Source organism: Natrix helvetica (assembly GCF_964273705.1).
Source record: "Natrix helvetica genome assembly, chromosome: 14".
Taxonomy (NCBI): Eukaryota; Metazoa; Chordata; class Lepidosauria; order Squamata; family Natricidae; genus Natrix; species Natrix helvetica.
In genome coordinates, this window is record NC_138564.1 from 1454671 (window position 1) to 1474217 (window position 19547).

General features: G+C 50.1%; 1 protein-coding gene across 5 annotated transcripts in view; it reads right to left on the reverse strand.

The window, feature by feature from the left end:
* Positions 1-19547, reverse strand: part of DEPDC5 (DEP domain containing 5, GATOR1 subcomplex subunit) — a 52568-nt gene that overhangs the window by 24305 nt on the left and 8716 nt on the right. For 3 of the 5 annotated variants that reach the window (XM_081966671.1, XM_081966674.1, XM_081966675.1), the window contains exons 10-26: positions 19302-19363; positions 17666-17735; positions 17477-17549; positions 16293-16396; positions 15336-15410; positions 14967-15101; positions 13023-13084; positions 12230-12303; positions 11850-11919; positions 11308-11344; positions 10401-10521; positions 9466-9692; positions 8210-8416; positions 5567-5702; positions 4614-4711; positions 3514-3576; positions 1096-1279 (exon numbers count right to left, since the gene is read on the reverse strand). In XM_081966671.1, coding sequence (XP_081822797.1) covers positions 1096-1279; positions 3514-3576; positions 4614-4711; positions 5567-5702; positions 8210-8416; positions 9466-9692; positions 10401-10521; positions 11308-11344; positions 11850-11919; positions 12230-12303; positions 13023-13084; positions 14967-15101; positions 15336-15410; positions 16293-16396; positions 17477-17549; positions 17666-17735; positions 19302-19363 — 1798 coding nt within the window. The remainder of the gene's footprint in view (positions 1-1095; positions 1280-3513; positions 3577-4613; positions 4712-5566; positions 5703-8209; positions 8417-9465; positions 9693-10400; positions 10522-11307; positions 11345-11849; positions 11920-12229; positions 12304-13022; positions 13085-14966; positions 15102-15335; positions 15411-16292; positions 16397-17476; positions 17550-17665; positions 17736-19301; positions 19364-19547) is intronic. The other 2 variants (XM_081966672.1, XM_081966673.1) reach the window with 2 other exon arrangements.

Below are 19547 nucleotides of genomic sequence, written 5' to 3' on the forward strand. Positions count from 1 at the left end.
CTTACGACCATCGTGACATATGTTCCCCCACGTTGACTGTTGTTTGGATGATGCCAGGCTGCTGTGGGTTTTATTCTTTATATTACGTATTTTATCTGCTTTATTTCTGGCTTAGAGTCACAAATGTGAGATGGGCAGCTATATAATCGAATGAATGAATGAATCAAAGCTCCAGCTGCCACCTCTATTGCCCCTTTCAGGTGCCCTTAAGACTGGCTGGTGCCACTCTTGGGGCTGCCCCTCGCTCTGGCACTGCTCCCTGGATGACTGGAGACCTACAGGTCACACTTTTACTCAAGTGCCCCCTCACCATGACTGGGGGCACTGGCAACTCAGCTCCCCCTAAGATTGGTGTCCCCCCCCTCCCCAGAAATCTTGTTGAGTAGGAGGAGCCTGGGCTTCTGATCAAGGGAAAGCATTGGGTACTGACGGTTGTTTCATGAGACACCCCAAGACATTATTACCCCAGAGGTGGGTTGCAAATTATTTCACTACCTGTTTAGCCGCGTGCGCCACACTTCTGTGCATGCACACAAGTGTCTGGGAGGAGCCTCCTGCCGCCGCTACTACCAGTTTGGCCAAACTGGGCCGAATTGGCAGCAACCCACCTCTGGACTAGCCCCAAGACCAGCGGAGGAGGAGGAGGAGGAGGAGGAGGAGGAGACCACGAACGTCCGTGCCTGAGGGCTGCAGAGGTGCTGTTGCTGGAACTGAAAGCTCCCAGTTCAGAAACCCAAAAGCTACCAGGAATGTTCCAGGTGAGGGCAGAGTGAGGATCGGTTTAAGCAAGCGAGAGAGAGAGACTGGCCAAACAGGACTGAAAGGAGCCCCTTGGCGGAAGGAACACTCTGGGGAGCTCTGTAGCATGCAGCTTTTCCGAAAGGCTGCATCAAAAGCCCGGCTCCTCTCTGCGGCTCAATCAGCGACAGAGCCCGAGTGGGGGGAAAGAGCCCTCGCCCTCTTTGCAAAGACAAGCTGACCCTTGGGATCGAGCCACAGAAGAGAGGACAACACTAGGCGCTTCTCCTCCTAGCCACGCCTGGTGGGGCTCAGGCAAGGTAACCCGAGAGCCAGAAGATTCCCAGGCAGACGCACCTCTCCAGGTCCGCTTCAGGAAGGAGGTCGTAGCAGCCCTCGGTGTAGTCGTTGCGCAGGCTCTGGCGGTCCGGGAAGTAATCCGTGGTCAGGGGAAGACAGGCCGGAGTGGTGAGAGACTTCCAGTCCACCCCAACAGTACAACAGAAGCCTGGCACTATGGGGGGAGCAGACAGCGTCAGAACTGTCTCGTGTTGTGTACGGAGGGCGAGAAGGAGGAAGCGGAGAAGGAGGAGGAGGAGGAGGAAGAGAAACCAGGAGCCAGGAATGGTGGGAGGTGCCACAGAAGCCAGTGAAGAGAAAAGACACACCAGGGGTGGAAGACATGAAATCCAGAGGGGAGAGGGAGGGAGGTGGGTGGGGTGGGGTGGGGGGAGAAAGACAGAGTCGGTTAAACAGTGCAGTGAGCCCATGCCAGCTCATTCCCATCATGCAACTGGGGTTGAAAAGTTAATATGCTTCCCTCGCCCGGTGATTTGGAATCCAAGCCAAATCAGCCGCTGCAGAATTAACGTCACTCTCAAGCACAATGAGACGCACAAAAACACAGAGCAGCACCAGGATTCAAAGCCCAGCCCAGCGAATTAAACCAGGTCCTCCTCTTGTGTCGGTGCAAGAGAAAGGTGGGGTGGGGTGGGGGTGGGGGGAGAGCCTGTGTTGGCAGAACAGGCACGTCAGTATGGCAGCCACAGCGGAGAGAGAGAGAACGGTGGGGTGGGGGTGGGGCATTCCCAGGGCTCAAAAAGAAACAGAAAAGGGGAGAGGGGGAAAAAACGAGGACAAGAAAAAGTGGAAACTGGAGAAGGAAATCCAGGGGAAAGTGGTTTGGCTGGACTTGCCCTAAAGGCCCCAAAAGAGACCCTCTCCAGACCACACATCCCTCCCCTCTCCTCTTCCTAGGGACACGGTGCAGAAGGCACCCCCTTCTGTGCAACTATCAGGGCGGAAGGAAGCCCCCGGGGGCTCCGGGACCTTTCAGGATTCATTGGAAGTCATCCGATCAGCCCTAGATCCTGAGATTCTTCATACCCCTATTGACGAAGAGCCCCCTAACAAACCCTCCCGAGGAAACGCTGAAGGGCTGCTCTGAAGTGGGGAGCAAAGGCCCGGGGGGGGGGGGGGGGCTGGGATTGGATTCTGAAAGGATCTTCTTGGCAGAGGCAGGACAGGGGCCGGTGGGGGGGGGAGGGCAGGAAGGGTGATGGGGAGGGGGGTTCCAGAAGCCTCTCCTGCTCAGCTTTAGGAAAGAGAGATGAAAATGGCAGCATCAATTACGTCCCACTGCTGATCAAACAAGACTCCAAAACTCCGCTCAGGAGCCTAACGTTTCATTTCGTTTCTAGTACTTCTCATTCATTTCAATCCAGGTTGCTGGGATGCATACATGTTTAACATAGGCAAATACACAAATGCATTTCGATGCCAATTTAAAGCATCGTCTTTGGCTTCAAGAAGAACCTTGGCAGGAATAGGCCCCCCCAAACCAGCCATTTCCAGCTTGCTACTCTTCCCCTTCCAGCTGGTCCTTCCTGGGGTGCCCAGAGGGGACTCGGTGCCTGTGTGATCCCACACAGCTTTGCTTGGGAAAGGCTCCACTTTCTGGCTTGTAGGGTTGCCTGGAAGGGCTGCTCCAGCCCAGGGAGAGGAACAAGCATTCAAAGGACCCCCCGACCCCAAGGCAAAGGCTGCTGAAGGAGTTATTTCCTTGGGCCTTCATTGGCCCAAGGTGGCCCTTAAAAGCTTCCCAGGACAGGGTCCCCATTCTTGGAAGGAACCCCTCCCATCGTTGTAATTCTGCACACCAATAAGCCAAATCAACGTTCAGACTCTGTTTTGGCTGCCTCAGAGCAGAAATGTTTGGAAGGAAAGAGAAGAAGCGGCTTAAAAATGGGCTTTTCCATTTGCACCGTTTCTTTAAAATAGGAGCCTGCGTTTGGTTTCTTGCTGCTGCCTAAGTGACCCTCAGCTTCTTCGGGAACTGTGAGAAAAAGGCTGCTAACCCTTTGAAGAGAGAGATCCGGCACCAGCGGTCCCTTCCCTCTGGCCTCCTGCTGGGTCTTCCTCACTGAGGCCAGAAGATCTGCTTGAATCAGGAGGTTGATTAGCTGCTCTCTCCATCCTGACTGGAGCAATGTGGACAAGCCAACCACCACCGGCTTGTTTCTTGCTTCTGTTTTTCCTTTTGTCTGTTATGAGCTCAGAGTCCTACCCTCACAGGTGCATTTCCAGAAGCAGGAACTGGGAGGCCAAACCCCAAAGCCCTCCCAGGGAGAGAGGAGGCAGCCAGTCGGCCTTCAGGGGCTTCTGGGAAGGAGTTCCACATGAGAGACAACCCCCCCCCCCCAGCTCAAAGCTCTCAAACTCACTCGGCTTTATGCACATCAACCTCCTCTCCCCCACCTGCCCCCTTGTGCTTACTTGGATCCGGTGAGCCATCCAGCAGCTCCTTGTTGGGCGCCTGGGCATTCATCCCTGCCTTTGCTGGAAGGGAAGGGGATACAGAGGGCTTTCAAGGAACTGCATCAGGTTCCAAAGGATCAAACAAATAATATAGTCACCACCATCCCCTCCACACAGAAAATCAATCCCTTGGTTTGCCTCAGTCCTGACCTGCTACAGCTTGGGTTTATTATTATTTTTATGCTGTCAAGATCAGTGAAGATTCCAATCAACGAGGAGGCTACCCACTTCTTAGCAACCAACCCAAAACAGGTTCCTGTAAGCATCATCTCCCACACAGACAAAGGCAACGCAGGAGGAACAACAGACGGTTCCATCTTGTCCTGAGTTGCATAAACAGAATCAAGATCACATGAAGTACTAATACTGCTTTTACAAAGCCTTAGTAAGGCCTCACTTGGAATTCTGCATTCAGTTTTAGTCACCACATTATAAAAAATGTTGTGACTTTGGAAAGAGTACAAAAAAGAGCAGCAAAGATGATTAGGGGCCTGGAGGCTAAAATATATGAAGAAAGACTGTAGGAATTGGATAGGTCTATTCTAGTGAAAAGAAGGACTACGGGTGACATGATAGCAGTGTTCCAGTATTTGAGGGGTTGGCGCAAAGAAGACGGGGTCATCCTATTCTCCAAATCACCAGAAGATAAGACAAGAATCAATGGATGGGAACTAACCAAGGAGAGAAGCAACCTAGAACTAAGGAGAAATTTCCTAACATGGAGAACAATTAACTATGGAACGGCTGGCCTTCAGAAGTTCACTGGTGTTTTTTAAGAGGAGTGAACTGAAATGGTCTAGGGTGTCCTGCTTGAGCAGGGGGTTGGACTAGAAGACCTCCAGTGTCTCAGTGTCCCTTTCCAACTCTGTAATTCTGTTCAACTTGCCAACCCCAGTCGCCATTCAGTTTTGTGGGCCCATGAAATCCTAGCAGCAGAAAAATGGCTAAAAATGGCCCATGGGATCCGCTCTTCCTGGCTATCTTAAAACATCCAAAGTCAGGTGGGTTTTGTGGATGAGAGTCAAGTCATCTCAGACAGAAATGTTTGTCTTGATTACCTGGACCTTGGCTGCCTGCTAGCTGGTTTGGATAATCTTTCATGTCTCTGAAGCTCAAGCAGGAATTGCTGTCCTCTGATTGCCTAGGAATGCCATGCCTGGAGGGAAGAAAAGAGAGACCTGCCTGAGATGAAGGTATCTTTGCTTGGAGCGAGACCCCCAACTCCACCCCCTTCCTGAGAGACCTCAGCAAAAGCAAAAGCCCCAGGAGTTCCCCATGTGCTCAGCAAGCATCTTGCAAGTCAACCGAAGGAGAGGAGGAGGAGGCAAGGTGGGCCACCTGCCTGATGCTTTTTCAACGGATAATAAACATCCTTTCCATCCATGACCTATTCAGTTGTCACCATGAATGTTCTCCTTGCCCAGAAAAGAAAACCAAAGGCAATTTAAAAAAATAACATCATTGGGCATGTCAGAAAAATGAGAACTGGAAGTACCAGGCTAAAATGGAAATCAAATGACAGGAACAGGTATTTTGGTGGGTTCCTTGGTGTTCTCTGAGCTTGGTGTTTCCTTCCAGATGTTTTATGACCCAGTTACATAATGTCATCAATGCAAGGGTGAAGGCACTGATGATATTACCTGGTTGGGCAAATGTCTTTAACAGGGGTCTCAAACTCGCGGCTTGAGGGCCGGATGTATCACACGCTGGCCACTCCCACTCCCATTTTAGCGACGGGGGGAAAGTTATGATACATGACGTGACGTGTCATCAGAAGTTTGACAGCCCTGGTCTATAAGTAAATAGCCAAGCTCAGAGAGTACAAAGGACTTTTTACACTGTTAGAATATTTATATTTATAGTTTGCAGTTGAACCTTGCAGTTCAGCTCCAAGCTATAAATATTCTGTCAGTGTAAAAGATTTCTGAAAAACTTCTCCTAAATGAGATGGTGATCCTGCTATGGCAGGGCGACCAAGTGAGTTTAGGCTCCACTCACTAACTGCTCTTACCTGCCAGCCGCCTCGTGATAAGCCAGTTCCAACAACTCAGCTGAGGAGTGAGTCCAGTCCCGCTGCCCGCTGCCCTGCATTTCGGCCATGTTCTGACGGGTCTGGTGATGGATCTGGATGGCTTCTCCAGAAGGACCTGTCCAATCACAAATTTTGCAGTTTCATTTAGTCTCCCTAATCCAAGCTGATTGAAGTACTCTTTGGGTATGTATGGGGTTAGCATCTGTGTGTGTGCGTGTGTTCACGCACATACATACATTCCAATGCATGGATCCCATTGCTAGGAGGAGGAATTAGGTCGCTACAGACTGGTCAGCCAGTTGTTATACCCAGAAAAAACTGGAGAGCGGAGCGTGAAGGATACCCACTGCTAGGCAAAAACTGACATGGTTTATGACGCCACGCCCCCCCATGCCCCCCCAAGTGCTGGGATGGAGTGCAGAAGAGGGTTTAATAAGGAATTGCATGCGGAAGCTTGTCTTTGCTACCAGGTTTTTAATGTTTATGGATTTAAAGAGTCAGAGCTTGAGGTTTGGAAAAACTAAAGGCAATAAAAGAGGCAAACCAAAGGCAAAATGGCTAGAAACTGCCCTTCATGAAGTTAGCATGAGCTCACAGAACCCAGACAAGCTGGTTACTGACCAGACAATCCTGAGAAAATGAGACCCATTGGAAAACTGGATCGAAGGAGTTGTCGAAATCATCTTATATTCAAAATTGCAACTTTCCATATGGCAGGGGTGTCCAAACTTGGCAACTTTAAGACTTGTGGACTTCAACTCCCAGAATTCCCCAGCCAGCTCTGCTCTGCTTGCTGGGGAATTCTGGGAGTTGAAGTCCGCAAGTCTTAAAGTTGCCAAGTTTGGACACCCCTGCCATATGACATACTTGTCAAGTAGGCTCTGATCGGGACTTCCACCACCGAGTAAGATAGGAGTCAATTAAGGGTTTTGCATAATACTTTTTAATAAGACTCAGAAACTGAGATTACCAGGGTTACTCAAATAATTTATAGAAGAATGACAGGAAAAATTCGGAAGAAAAAATATAATACATATAAAAGGGGGGAAAAAAAGAAAAAAAGTGATCTAAGAGTAGGGGATAATAGGACAAGCAGAAAACTGGTGGAAAATGGAACATCAAAGAGAGTAAGGGATGAGTTAAGAGAAAATGGTCAGTAGAAAAATGAAATATGATAATACTACTAATGATATATAGTTAAATAAGATAATAATTGTGGATAACCAATTAAGTAAATTGCTTATTATATTAAAATTGAATTTGAGGATATATGCCACCTATAGAAATTAGAATAACAAATGGAAAATGAAATGATAAATTTGATATATTTTCTGAAAGGGAAAAAAATAATATTATGTGTTAAGAAAAAATTAAATTTAAGATGGAAATATGGGAAGAAAATAAATGGGGCTGAAATTGGAATGGGAATGTGATGTAAAACAAATTATGTCTATGAGAAAATGTAAAAGGGGGAAACCTGGACAACGATTTGTTTGTAAAAGGATTTTAAAATTTTTAACAAAATTTTTTAAAAATCTATTTGAAAAACAAAAAAAAGAAACTGAGATTACCAGCCTGTGATTTATTTTGGCTAATGTAACAAAAACACAATAAAAGTCCAGTTTTATTCCAAGATTGCTCCGTGTTCTATGTAAACTGGGATATATAATCTAGACACTTCTTCGCAAGCCAATATACTGTTGCTCACATCCCACCAACTATGAGACATGCACAGCCCAAGATGTGCAGTAAGAAACACCAGTGGACGATGCCATGTTGATAGTACTCCTTAGAGCCAAGAACGCAAAGGTTTTGCAAGCCCTAGTTCCAACTGTCAAACAGCACAGTGAAAAATGGGACTAAAATTAAATATAAAGAAGACCAAACTAATGATGACAGATGACAATCAGGCTTAGAATTGGCGATGAAGATGCTGAAGAACTTCTGCCTTTTACGATCAACCGTCAACACTAAACCAAGAAGCAGTCCAACTGCAGGCGAGGATTCAGTACAGCAGCCATGGAGGTCTTGGAGAGGTATTTTAATGCCACCATGTCTCTATAACTACAAAGATCAGAAATGGACACGCCATGGTATTCCCTGTGACACCCTACAAAAGGAAAAGTTGGACTTTGAAGAAGCAGGATAGGAGGAGAATTTCCACTTTGGTTTTGGAGAAGACTCCTGAGAAGAGCATGGAAACACCTAATGGATCATGGGAAATCTGGGGGACATGGAAGGAAAGAGAAGACGACGACCAGTAGCACGATGGGTGGACTCAATCATACTGGTGTTGGGGGCACCTTTGAAAGATCTAAAAGAACAGACTGGGGGGAAAGCATCATGGGGAAAACCTACCTCTGTGCTTGCTAAGAGCAGACAACAGCTTGATGGCACAGTCAGTCAGTCAGTCAGTCAACCAATCAACCAACTCAAGCTTTCCTGACTGAACTATGAGTCTCAGAGAGTATGACAATAGAAGTAACTCTAACCACAGAACAAAAAGCAAACCAAACAGAAGTTGGTGACAGAACCCCTATGGTTGGCAGAAGCCCCCTAAAAGAAGAAGTTGCATATTACACAACTACGCACACCAACAAAGGCCAAAGAGGAGATCCTTACCCACAGGGAACGTGTGCATCCAGCGCCTCCTGTTGGACGTGAGTTTCATGGGCATCCGGGAAGGGGCGAAGGGGTTGATCAGTGCCCGCTGTGGTGTGTATCCCCCGGCAGAGCGGAAGTGCAGCCGGGACTCGGCACTCCCCACGTGAAATCTTCCGGGGGCGCTCGAGTCTCGCTGCTGAGACTCCAGCATGTTCTCAAGGTGATCTGTGAGGGGGTAAAAACTCATCTTCAGTAAGAAATTCCTGGAGCTCCAAAAGATCTGGCGCTGCTTTGAAACAAGGGTGTCCCGTTTCTGCGTATAGCTTTCCCAAATATCATAGAATTCTAGAACCCAGAGAGGCACTCTTCCTTCTTTCCAGTTGGATGGACTGTGGGGGGAAAAGATTCCTAGAGGGACTCAGGACTCTGCCAGTCTCTCCTGCAGCAGAAAAGGAGAGCTGAAAACCCTGTGGAGACAGTGCATAGGAAGCCACAGAAGGCCCGAGCTAAGAACCCTAGGAGGAGATCATGGCTTCCCAAGTGCTCAAGAGCAAGACATCATCCAGAGGAAGAGGAGGCAAGCAAAGGCCAGAGCGGGGGGGGGGGGGGGGGGGGAGAGGAGGAGGAAGACATGGGCCAAGACAAGGTGAGGAAGGAGCTGCTTCCCAGAAGAATGAAGTACTCTCACTGGTTGTGCCATGCAACAAGTTCACGGAGAGCACTGATGATGTTATCTACTTTGATAATGAAACATCTGCAAGAAAACAACCAAGCTCAGAGAGCACCAAGGACCCCTCACCGCAGGCTCAATTCTAACCATGGCTTAACAGAGCACCACTGCTCTCCTCACCTGAGATCTGCTCAATTAACTTTAGAATAGCATTACTTCTTGGTTGGTTCATGCAGCAGGTAAGACCAGGGTTGAGTTTCCATAGTGCTCCAACCCATGAGCAGGGCACTCTGCCCAACCAATCACTGGGACTCAAACAGAGTGACATCTCCAGGATAAGATAGAGAAGTTCTAGGAGGACTGGGATTCTCCTTAGTTCTAAATTCTAGGCAAATGCAACCAGCCCGAAAGGAAAAAGGTAAACTGGGAAGAAATCCGTGACTGTCGCTGGGTGTTTCGTCTTGCTTGTGAGAGGGTTGGAATTTGCACTGTGGAAATGGACCCTGGGGGCTCTGGAAGTTTTTTTTAAAGCTAATAACCCTTAAAGGTTGTCAAAAAGCAAAGCACCGATTCCAAAGAAGTGACCGGAGCCTTTTGTGCTGACCTCGGCTGCTGGTGTAGCCCAAAGAGCTGCTGACTTCATACTGCAGGTGCAGGTGGGGCCGGGGGATCACGAGGATGTCCGAGATCCTCCCCAGAGAGCTGTCATCTGAAGCCTGGCTCCGGACCTCTTCGGGGGGCAGGGGCCGACTCTGCATGGAGGGGCTGGAGGAGGCATCGTAGGAGCTGGAGGTCTTCCAGGGCCGGCTCTCTCTCTCCCGTACAGGCCTGCTGGGAAACCCACAGGGGGCAGGTCACGCGGGGTTAGGAGGCCTGTGTAACGGATCATGGAGACTGCCAGGGTTGGGATGGCATCGCATAGCAAATCGCAAGATGAATGCATCCTCAAGAGATTCTCTCCGGCTCCCCACCCAGTGCAGGACGCTGCTTCCAAATTCCCCTTTACCTAAATGACCCCCCCGTGAGGGACAGCCCACCAGCTCTCGAGGAAGCCTGTTCCCCACTGAACTACCATTACTGTCAGGATGTCTCTCCTAGAATTTAGAAAGTTCTCTTCCTCCTTGGTCTCCTGCAGTACTTGGAGGCCAGAGCCTGCCCCCCTTAGTCATCTCTGGGGTAGATAAACCCACCCCACATTCCTTCCACCCTACGCATGTAACCTGCCTCCCCAGAGACATCCTGTTGATCAATGTCTGCCCTGCCATTCAGCATGGAGAGAGGAGCCAGTAGGCCAAGTGGGACTGGGAGAGGGCGGAAGCTGTGACCAGGCAAGGCGTTTCTGTCGAGAGAATTGTTCAGCCAGAGTGGAGCATGGCAAGTCTTTCCTCATCCACTAAGGCCCCTCCCTCATTACTGCTCCCCAGATCTAGGACTCTCCTATCTTACACGGTATTTTTAATTGCTTGTACCCAAACATAAAACGTTTCGCCTCTCTTTTCCCCCGTGGAGTCACCTACGCTTTGCAATACGCAGGCTTACCTGAAGGTGGTGGAACGTGGGGCTCTGGAGGGGCCGGGCAGGTGGAACACCTGGGCATCGTAGGCATCGTAGTCCACTTGAATGGGAAGAGCGTTCTCGGTCTCCTTAGGCGTTCCCAAGGCTGGAACACAAGCAGAGCCGCCTGTGACTGGAGGGCTTTCTAAGAGCTGGGCCCCAGGCTGTGGGCAAACCCACACCCAAACCACTCTGTCAACTTAAACATGGAGCATGTGGCCCAACAGGGTGGGGGTGTGGAGGGGTAGATCAGCAGAGAGTCCAGTCTCCACCTGCCTGCCTGATTTCCTTGCCTACAAAGGTCGACAAAACTCACGAGGGGATCTCAGCAAAGTCTCAGCAGGGCTGAAACGGTGCAGCGTCTCTCTCAGAGGTCCTAGGCTGCAGGTCTCAGGAGGCCTGTGGTGCTTTTTCACCCCAGGCCAGTCAGTCCAATAGCTGGCAGTGCCAAGCCTAACACAATTTGCATCCATCATATCACTTCATTCGACTGGAAAATGTGCTGTTGAGTTTGGGCAGGCAGGGAGATGCTGGAACGTTATACAGGGGGCTCAAGGCATGGAGTGGGGATTAAACTGTCATCCCTGCACTAATCTTTGACGTGTCTGTTTTATTTCATCCATTTGTGAAATGTACTGGCCGCCCATCTTACCACAGGGGTAACTCATTTTCCTTCAGAACAGTTATCGCATATTGTGTGGCACAGAGTGCCCCATTTTTCTGAGTCTGTGTAGGATTCTTGTTAAAGCCATGAATACAGAAAATTGCTAGTGCAGTTGAGGGGCTAGTTACAAATGAAAATACCGCCCTGCTTCTCTTCCATATAGAGAAGAGAAGGAGAGGTTTCCATCTTTTAAAAAGAATAACGCAGTAATGTAGGAGTGTTACTCACAAGATTCCCTGCTACTTTTGGCTTTTTCACTCTGTGGCTGAAATTTAACATGCAAAAAAGAAAAAAGAAAACACCCTGAAATGAGTCTTTATTTCTAGAGCAGACATGCACCATGTAGCCCACCAAGCAGCCTTCTGCGGTGTTGTCTGAAACAGCCCATCTCTTGCCACCAAAGTTGCTGCTACCAAGAAAGATCCACTGCCCCCCCCCCCAAGGTTTTCTGTGCAGCCATTTCTGCCCCACAGACAGGCTGCTGGGCACCCCCGACACCACCAGGCTTCGGGGACGCTGCCACTTCCAAGGCAGCTGCCCAATAGCCGATTGGCACAACCGTTACTGGTGGGTCATAATTATTGTTCACGTATTGATTGGATCCTTCTCCCCCAGGCTTGCTCTGCAGGGCGAATGTTTAATTTCCCCCTTCAATCATTGCAATGTCTGGGCTTAAAAATAGCCGGTGGTGATTATTCCTGCGGCTGAAATTGGAGAGGGTGCAGCTCCACTGCTACGGCTCCACTCCACATTTATGCCACTCCACTTACCTTCCGAGCCGCCAGTTTGATCCGTGGGGTGAAACTGTTGCATTGAAGTTGATTTTTGGAAGTGTAGAAACTATGAAGAGAGGGAAGCAAAAGCACAACAGGTTGGGGAAAATATCTGAAGCAGCCTCTTTTCTGGGAAAAGGAGAAAAGGAACTGAGCCAAAACAAAAAGAGGCACATTGTCATCTTTGCTTCCCCCCAAACCCACTTTTCTGGGTCTTAAGCAGAAAATCGACAAGGCAAACCAGGAAGCCAGAGGTGTTTGCAGGCCTTGGGAAAGCCAGGGGGGGATGGGCCTGCCTTCCAAAACCAAAGCCCCAAGTGGACCCTGCCTGCTCCTGCCAGAGCCCAGCCGCAATGCTCTGGATTTCAGACGCGCACCTGTGGTTGATCCAGTGAGGTATATTGTAATCATCTCCCAAGCGAGGATCCCCAGAACTGCAGCGATTGTGTAGCTAAGGAGAGGCGAGAAGGAGAAACCAGGAGTCAGACAGCTGTGAGGTGTCTGGAGAACCAAAAGAGACGCTTTGTGGGCAAGGAATTCATCCACGGAGAGTTCGCCCCAGCAATCTGTGGCCCTTGGAATACGGAATGCAATGGTGCCAGCTGAGGCTTGAGAGGCAACGGAGAAGCTGGAGGTGGCCTGCCCAGGTTTAAAAGAAGGCTGTCCCCGGCCCTCAATGTTAGGCGCTCAGAAGCAAACTGGAAACAAGAGGGCTTCCGCCAGTGTGGAAGATGGAGCCGAAAGCATCGAGGGCTCGAGTTTTTTCTCTGCATCTCTCTTTCCTGACCAGTTTTGTCTTTCCCTTCCCTCCAGTACTGAGCCCTCCCCCAAGTACCACCTGTCTTCAGGTGGAGGGGCAGGGTGACCCACAAGGCCATCAACCCAGAGGACCTTTGAGATCCTGTTTCCTTTCTCTCCTTAAACAATTCATTTGATAAGAAAGAAGAAAAGTAAGGGAAAAAAGCTTGTGGGTAGATTGCTAACGTCTGCAATCTCAAGGATGGTAGAAACACAACCGTATGGGCACATTTCAACATTTTCATCCAGAAGCTTTCTTCTGGCAGAGGGACTGGGTGCCCATGCTGGGGAAAGAGCCAGCAGCTGACCCTTTGCCTTGGTGGGGGTGGGGGATGAAAGCTGAAGGAGACGGGCCGAGCCAGGAGGCCTTACCTTGAAAAGCGGCACTGCGTGGAGGGGCTGCTCTCCCATGCACACCAGATCTACCCCGATCCCTGCAAAGAGAAGCAACCCAAAGAGGGACATGAGAAGGAAAAGAATTGCATCAAAGTGGTTCCATTTAAACAGGATTCTGTTTGTGAGCAAACCTTTGAATCACATCAAAACCCTGTGACCTCTGGACCCCTGTCAGTCAAGGGGTTTCTCGGCTTTATGGCCTTGTGTGTGAAAACCCTCCCTTGTTTTGAGGAGACCTTTCAAAGCATGGAAAATCTCTCTTAGGAAGAGGGAATGTCCAGCTTCACAATGAAAAAAACCCATTTTGTGGATCATATATGATGCTCATACACTTGATTGATGTCTCCTAAGCAAACAAAAAAGGCCTTTATCTCACTTTATTTTACTGATAGTAAGATCTGACTTTCCAAAAGACCCGATTCTTATCCCTTACTTACAGTGAAAATGGAAATAGGCTACTAAAGAGTCAACAGTGATGAACTAATTATGTGCAGATGGAGAAAAGCCCCTCCTGCACTCTTTGCCTGCCAGCACCTCCTTAGAGAAGCAGAGCCTTTTCCTTGGACGGCAGGAGAGCTAAGCCATCACAGAAGAACTGTTCACCTTGGACCTCTGGAGAGAGGAAAGCCCACAGCTCCTCTGAAGCCCCCTGTCACAACTTCTTTAATCGAAGATGTACTTCCTGGGATCACGTGTCTAGCCAAATGCTGTTTCCTGAAGGGGGTGCCCACAGGGGTGGCATGGGCCCCACACTTTCTCCAAAGAACACTCTGTCAGCCTCTGCTTTGCTGCTTGCTTTCGGCTGCCATTGAAACGGGGAGGGGGGGGGAGATAACATGGTATTTTGGAAGCTTCAGCACAGGAGTGAATGAAGAAGGGAGTGGTTTTCTCACCATCTACTGCGCATGCTGCAGATAGTGGAATTGCCGCCAAGGCCAACCTTCTGACATACCATCCTGATGATGGGTTTCGAAGCTGCAGCCCACATGACACTTGTGGGGTGTGCGGATTGGACTTGGGGGTTGGGGTTACTAGGGGGAGGGAGTTGGGTCACATATTGATGTCTATGATTACGCACACTTTTGCCTCAGATCTTGCTTTGCTAGCTGCTATCTACTCATCACCAGTAAAAGTACTCTTAATTCTGAAAAATGGAGTTGGGTGGTTTCTTTCTTGGTTACTGATGGAGGCTGCCCTGACACTGGCTTGAAGTGTTGCACAACCCTACCATAAAGTATCCCAACCCAGGAGGTGGCCGATTCAACCTTTGCAGGCCTCAGGTGTGATCTTCCCAGAGCCACCCGGTTTAGGGGGATCTTTGGCTTCATTCAGCTTCACAGCTCTTGTTTAGGCTTTCCATGATGCCCACAGCCCAGAACTCACTAAGAAACGAGGCCTATTGTGGTGGGCAAAGAGCAGCTGCACCCTCTGGGTTATGAAGGAAGGCAAGTGTTCAGATAAGGCTCTTCTCATGCCAACTGAAAGACAAGGGCATTTGTGCACTGAAGCTGCCTTGAGGATTAAAGATTAAATTAAGGAGATCAAATTAGATTAGATTAAAGAGATGAAAGTAACCCTGCTGTCCGGAGTACAAGCCTACCCGGAAGCTGATGGCACTGGCTCCCTCAGAGTAAAGCCCTTGAGGCAGAACCAAGAAGAGCAGCAGATTCACTTAAGGAATGCCCGGAGCCCCAATTCTTTGGAAACTCATCAAAGCTGGCCAGGTGGTGCCAAAGCCCTTCCATGATGGGGATGGTCAGAAAAACGAAACGAAAGCCAACCAATTCTGGCTCTCTCCATCACTGGGGCTTTGCATGGAGAGGGGAGAAGGGAACCCGTAACCCTAATCCTGATCCCCAGCAGTGAGGCAAAAACCACAGCCAGTTGGAATTTATCCCATTGTTAATAACATTATTTTACCATTGTCTATCATCCGTTGCTTGGTCAAGATCATGAGAAGACGGTCCACTTCAAAGACCCCCACCCCTGGCGTGATGACCACAGACATCTGGCCTGTCCGGTCGAAATTTCGGTTGATGTAATGTTTGTCAAACACTAAAAAGGACCAAAGGAGGACAAAAATGAGAAGGGCACCCGGGGCTTTATAAGGATGCACATAACAAAGGCATTCATCTAAAACAGCCACCCCCCACCCCAACCTTTTCAGCTTGGCAGCCTGGGGGAGGGGAGAAGGGATGGTCCTGTAGGATACAAATAAATAGCTAAGGCAATGGGGCCCTTCCTGGTCCAAGAGCATCCCAGGGCAAGGCAAGAATTTCCCAAACTCACCATTAAACGAGAGGTTTATGGCCTCCAAATAGTTTCCTTGAGCAGAGGTAGAGTTGTATCCTGGTGGGAAATTCTCTGATTGTTCATCATCCAGAATAGAGGGAGGAGGAAACAAAGAAGATAAACCAGCATTCTTTATTGCTATTAATTTACTCTTTGCTCTAAGTTTTAGCCATGATGTGTATAAACAAGACAAGCACAAAAACCAGTCCCACTGAGGCTGAGAAGCCGGGGGGGGGGGGGGGGGATGGTCTTTAGGGACCTTGTGGCAAGTGAGATCTTGGGCAAGGCCTTTCACGGGTGGCACCCCACAGGTCAGCAAAGAGGCACCTGACCAAGGAGGAGATAAAGCCAAACTCCTTCCCCGCAGCCCCTCCCTCCCTTGGACTTGCCGGGTCAGCCATACCAGCCCGCAGCTAGCTAGCCAGAGAAGCCCCATTTTGCTCACTATGCCCGGGTGCCCACGGACATCACTGCTGCGTAGCTCTACGTTGTGCCAAGTTCCCAGCAGAAGCAGCAGAAGCAGCTACAGAGCGGAATCAAGCCAGAAGGCCCTGTTAGCAGTCCTTGACCTACAACCGCAATTGGGGACCAGAATTTCCATCCCTAAGGCAGGCAGTTGGTAAGTGAGTCACGCCCAATTGCAACCTTTTTTGCCCTGGCTGTTAAGTAAATGGCTGCCCTTAGGAAGGGAATCATACGGTTGTGACACCAATCCGGCTTCCCCCCTTCTTGACTTTGCCTGATGGAGAAGGGCTGGGAATGTCGCAAGTAGCCATCACATGACCAGGAGATACGGCAACGGCCATAAATACATTCCAAGCCCCCAAATTCTGATCACAGAGATGCTGCAAGTGGCATCACAATCCCCTTTTTTCAGTGCCATCGTAACTTCAGATGGTGGCTAAATGAATGGTTATAAGTCGAGGACTTCCTCTGCCGCCCATCACACCTCACCTGCCTTCTCCAGGCGCACCAGAACTGGGTACTGGATGAAGAGCTTCTTAATGGTCACAAGCAGAGAGGTCCACTCCTCTCGCCGCTCATTTTGAACCACAACCCTGCAATGAATATCGCGAGTGAGCCACCCAGAAAGAGCACAGGGGCCTCAGCAAAGAATGAGGAGGGAGCAGAGGCTACTCGTGGCCTACAGGGGGCCGGCCAAGGGGGGGGTGGGATTATAGGGAGGGACAGAAATCTTAAGCCATCGCATATTTAGAATCTGCAAGAGAAAAATGTGTGACTTTTTCAGAATAACAACAACTTTACAGCTGTCACGATTCTAAATTTTTTTTTTACAAACATAAAATGCGCAGCACTGCTACCATGAAAACCTCAGACGTTTAAAATTTAGATAAGTTGTCCAGTTATAATGTTTTCAGTCTTCTATGTAAATGTCCAACTGCGGCAGAGAGGGAGGCTAGTTGGCTGGCATCCATCAACCCACCTGCATTAAATTTTGTCCACTCACACAAATAAACTATTCTGGGGTTTTTGTTTTTGCTTTCTGTTACTTGACAGTCTCTTAAGATCTAAAAGGACAAGAAGTTTCTCTTCCATATCTGGGCCTCCTGCAGAGGTTCCTGATAACCTCTTTCAACTGCAGCCCAACCACCTTCTGCAAACTCTTCCCAAAAACAGAAGGGTGTAGACCAGGCAGAGGTTGCCAGGCATGTTTAGACTGAGAGGCGACCTGCCCAAGGTGGGCCTGCACCAATCCCTTCCTTAAAAGGGTGGCTACAATCCCCCGAATCCTTTGCCGACACTAGCTGACTGAGCCAGATGGGGCAACGATCCACACACACATTCACACACCCAGGTGCCTGAGCTCACGCTACAGAGAACATTGTCCACTTCCTCACAGTCATAACTTCAAAACCATGTCATAAATAGCTTGGGGGGGGGGGGATCCATTATAACTTTGCCCAGTTGCTGAGCAACCAGTTGTCAATCAAGGACTACGTAGAATGATGAAGGCGCTTTATGAAAGAAGGCAACCTGTCCATTCGCCAGAGAGGTCCAGGGCTCTCTGCCTACAGCTTTCTCCCAGAGCCCCTGACCGGCAGGCTGAAGAGACGCTGCCGCTTTCATGGGCAGACTGACTCTTCCAGAGAGGCGGCTCAGCCACAGGGAAGACCTACTTGTAAAAGTCTTCGTAGAAGCGCCCTTCGTGGTCCTGTTGGACTGAGCAACGGTGCAACTCTGTAAATTCATCTGGAAACAAACCAAGCTGGGTATCAGAGGAAGCTGCTCTCTGCTGCTGCTTTAAGTTTCCCGAGGAGGAGGAGGAGGAGGAGGAGAGAAAGAGGCCGGGGCCTCTCCAGACTCACTTAATGACTTGGCGCTGTAGAAGGTCCGAGAAAAGAGAACCACCGTCACTTCGTGGCTACAGTTCTTCTCCTGTCGGGACAAAAGCAGATCCACTCCTGACAGGAACCACAGACTCCTTCCACACAAACTGCACTTCTGACATGCCCAGAGATTGCTCAATTCCCCCCCCCCCCAAGTGGGAAGGATGTGGGAGGGCGGGAGAGGGAGGATTCACAGATGCAGCCGGGGGAGGCGTCTTTGAGCCCCCCCCCCCCCAACTCACAGGAAGAACCACGACAACATTCTTCCTTCTGACTACAGCAAGGGGAAAAAAATTCTAAAGTAGCCCAAGAGAACCTTTCCTTTGCTGGGGAGTCAAGGGACAGGGGGCAGGCAATGTCATGTCAGGCAGGAACGGATTCCTTCTCCCCCCCATTTAATTCCCCACTGAGCAAGAAAGGGGCTTCGTCAGAGTCCCTGCCCCCAAGCCCCCTGCTCCCGAGAGCCCTTCCAGCTTGGTCTCTGAACCTCCAGGGCTTGTCCTGAGGCAGGCCGGCTTGAGGAAGGACCACAAGCCCTGCCCAGCTGCAGGCTCCCTTGAGGCCAGTGACAAGCTCTGCTCGTGTTTCCCCGAAAATAAGACATGCCCTGCTAATGAGCCCAATTGGGCTTTTCAGATTATGCACCATAATAAGCCCTCCCCCGAAAATAAGCCCGCCCCCAACTATTTAAGCGCATATGCAACGGGTCCCCGCCATTACCACTGTACCACCTACCTGTACGGCTTGCGGGGCAAAAAGAGGGCCTGCTGCAAAAACAGCAGCAGGTGAAGCAAAGTGCTTCCACCCCCCGCCCTTCCCTCCCGCGCAAAAAGAGCGGCAGGCCAGCAATGTGATCACCCCCTCCTCTCTGTTCCTTCTTACGCAAAAAAACACCACCCACCCCACCCCAATGGTAAAGGCAGCCTGCCTGGTTCCCTTCCCCGCCGTCCCTTTAGCGAGGGGTGGCAATTGGGGGGGGGGGAAGCGAGACGCGCCTCTTACCTTTCCAGGTCCGTTGCGTTCCTCGCCATTTCGTCCAGTGAATCCCCTTGTAAAAAAACCACATGAGTTCAACTCGCAAGGTTTTTTTTACAAGGGGCTTCACTGGACGAAAGGGCGAGGAATGCAACGGACCTGGAAAGGTAAGAGGCGCGCCTCGTGGCCCAACACCGCCCATCTCGCCCCAATGGTAAAGGCAGTCTGCCTGGTTCCTTTCCCCACCGTCCCTTTAGCGAGGGGTGGCAGGTGAGGGGGGGGGGGGGGAGAAGCGAGATGCGTGTCCTAGCGCTACCAGAGACTGACAGCTCCGCTGTGTTCCTTGCCCTTTCGTCCATTGAAGCCCCTTGTTAAAAAAACCTTTGTAAAAAAAAACCTCAATCAAAAAAGTTTGATTGAACTCGCGAGAAGAGTTTCTTTTTACCAGCGGCTTCCCTGAACACAATGGCGAGGAACGCGACGGAGCTGGAAAGGTAAAAGGCACGCCTCGCTTCTCACCTGCCCCAGAAAATAAGAAGCCCTCCCCCTATAATAAGCCCAAGGCCATATTTCGTGGGGCAAAAGAAAATAAGACCCTGTCTTGTCTTCGGGGGAAACACGGTTTGCTCCCCTGAGCTACCTTCCACTTGGTGAAAAGGTCAGCCAGGAAGCCGTTCACGGCCTTCTCGAAGTAAAGGTCTCCTGCAGAGGAAAGAGAAGAAGTGTAAGAGGGAAGCCAGGCCACCCCAGCAGAGAGGCTGCCCCCTTTTGGGCTACTTCACCCAGCCAGATCTGCATGGGACAGGGGTGGCATTGGACCCATGGTGGCAAGAGAGGGGCAGCAGCTCCTGCACCCCTGGCTCCCCCCAAGCCCCCCTAGGGCCAC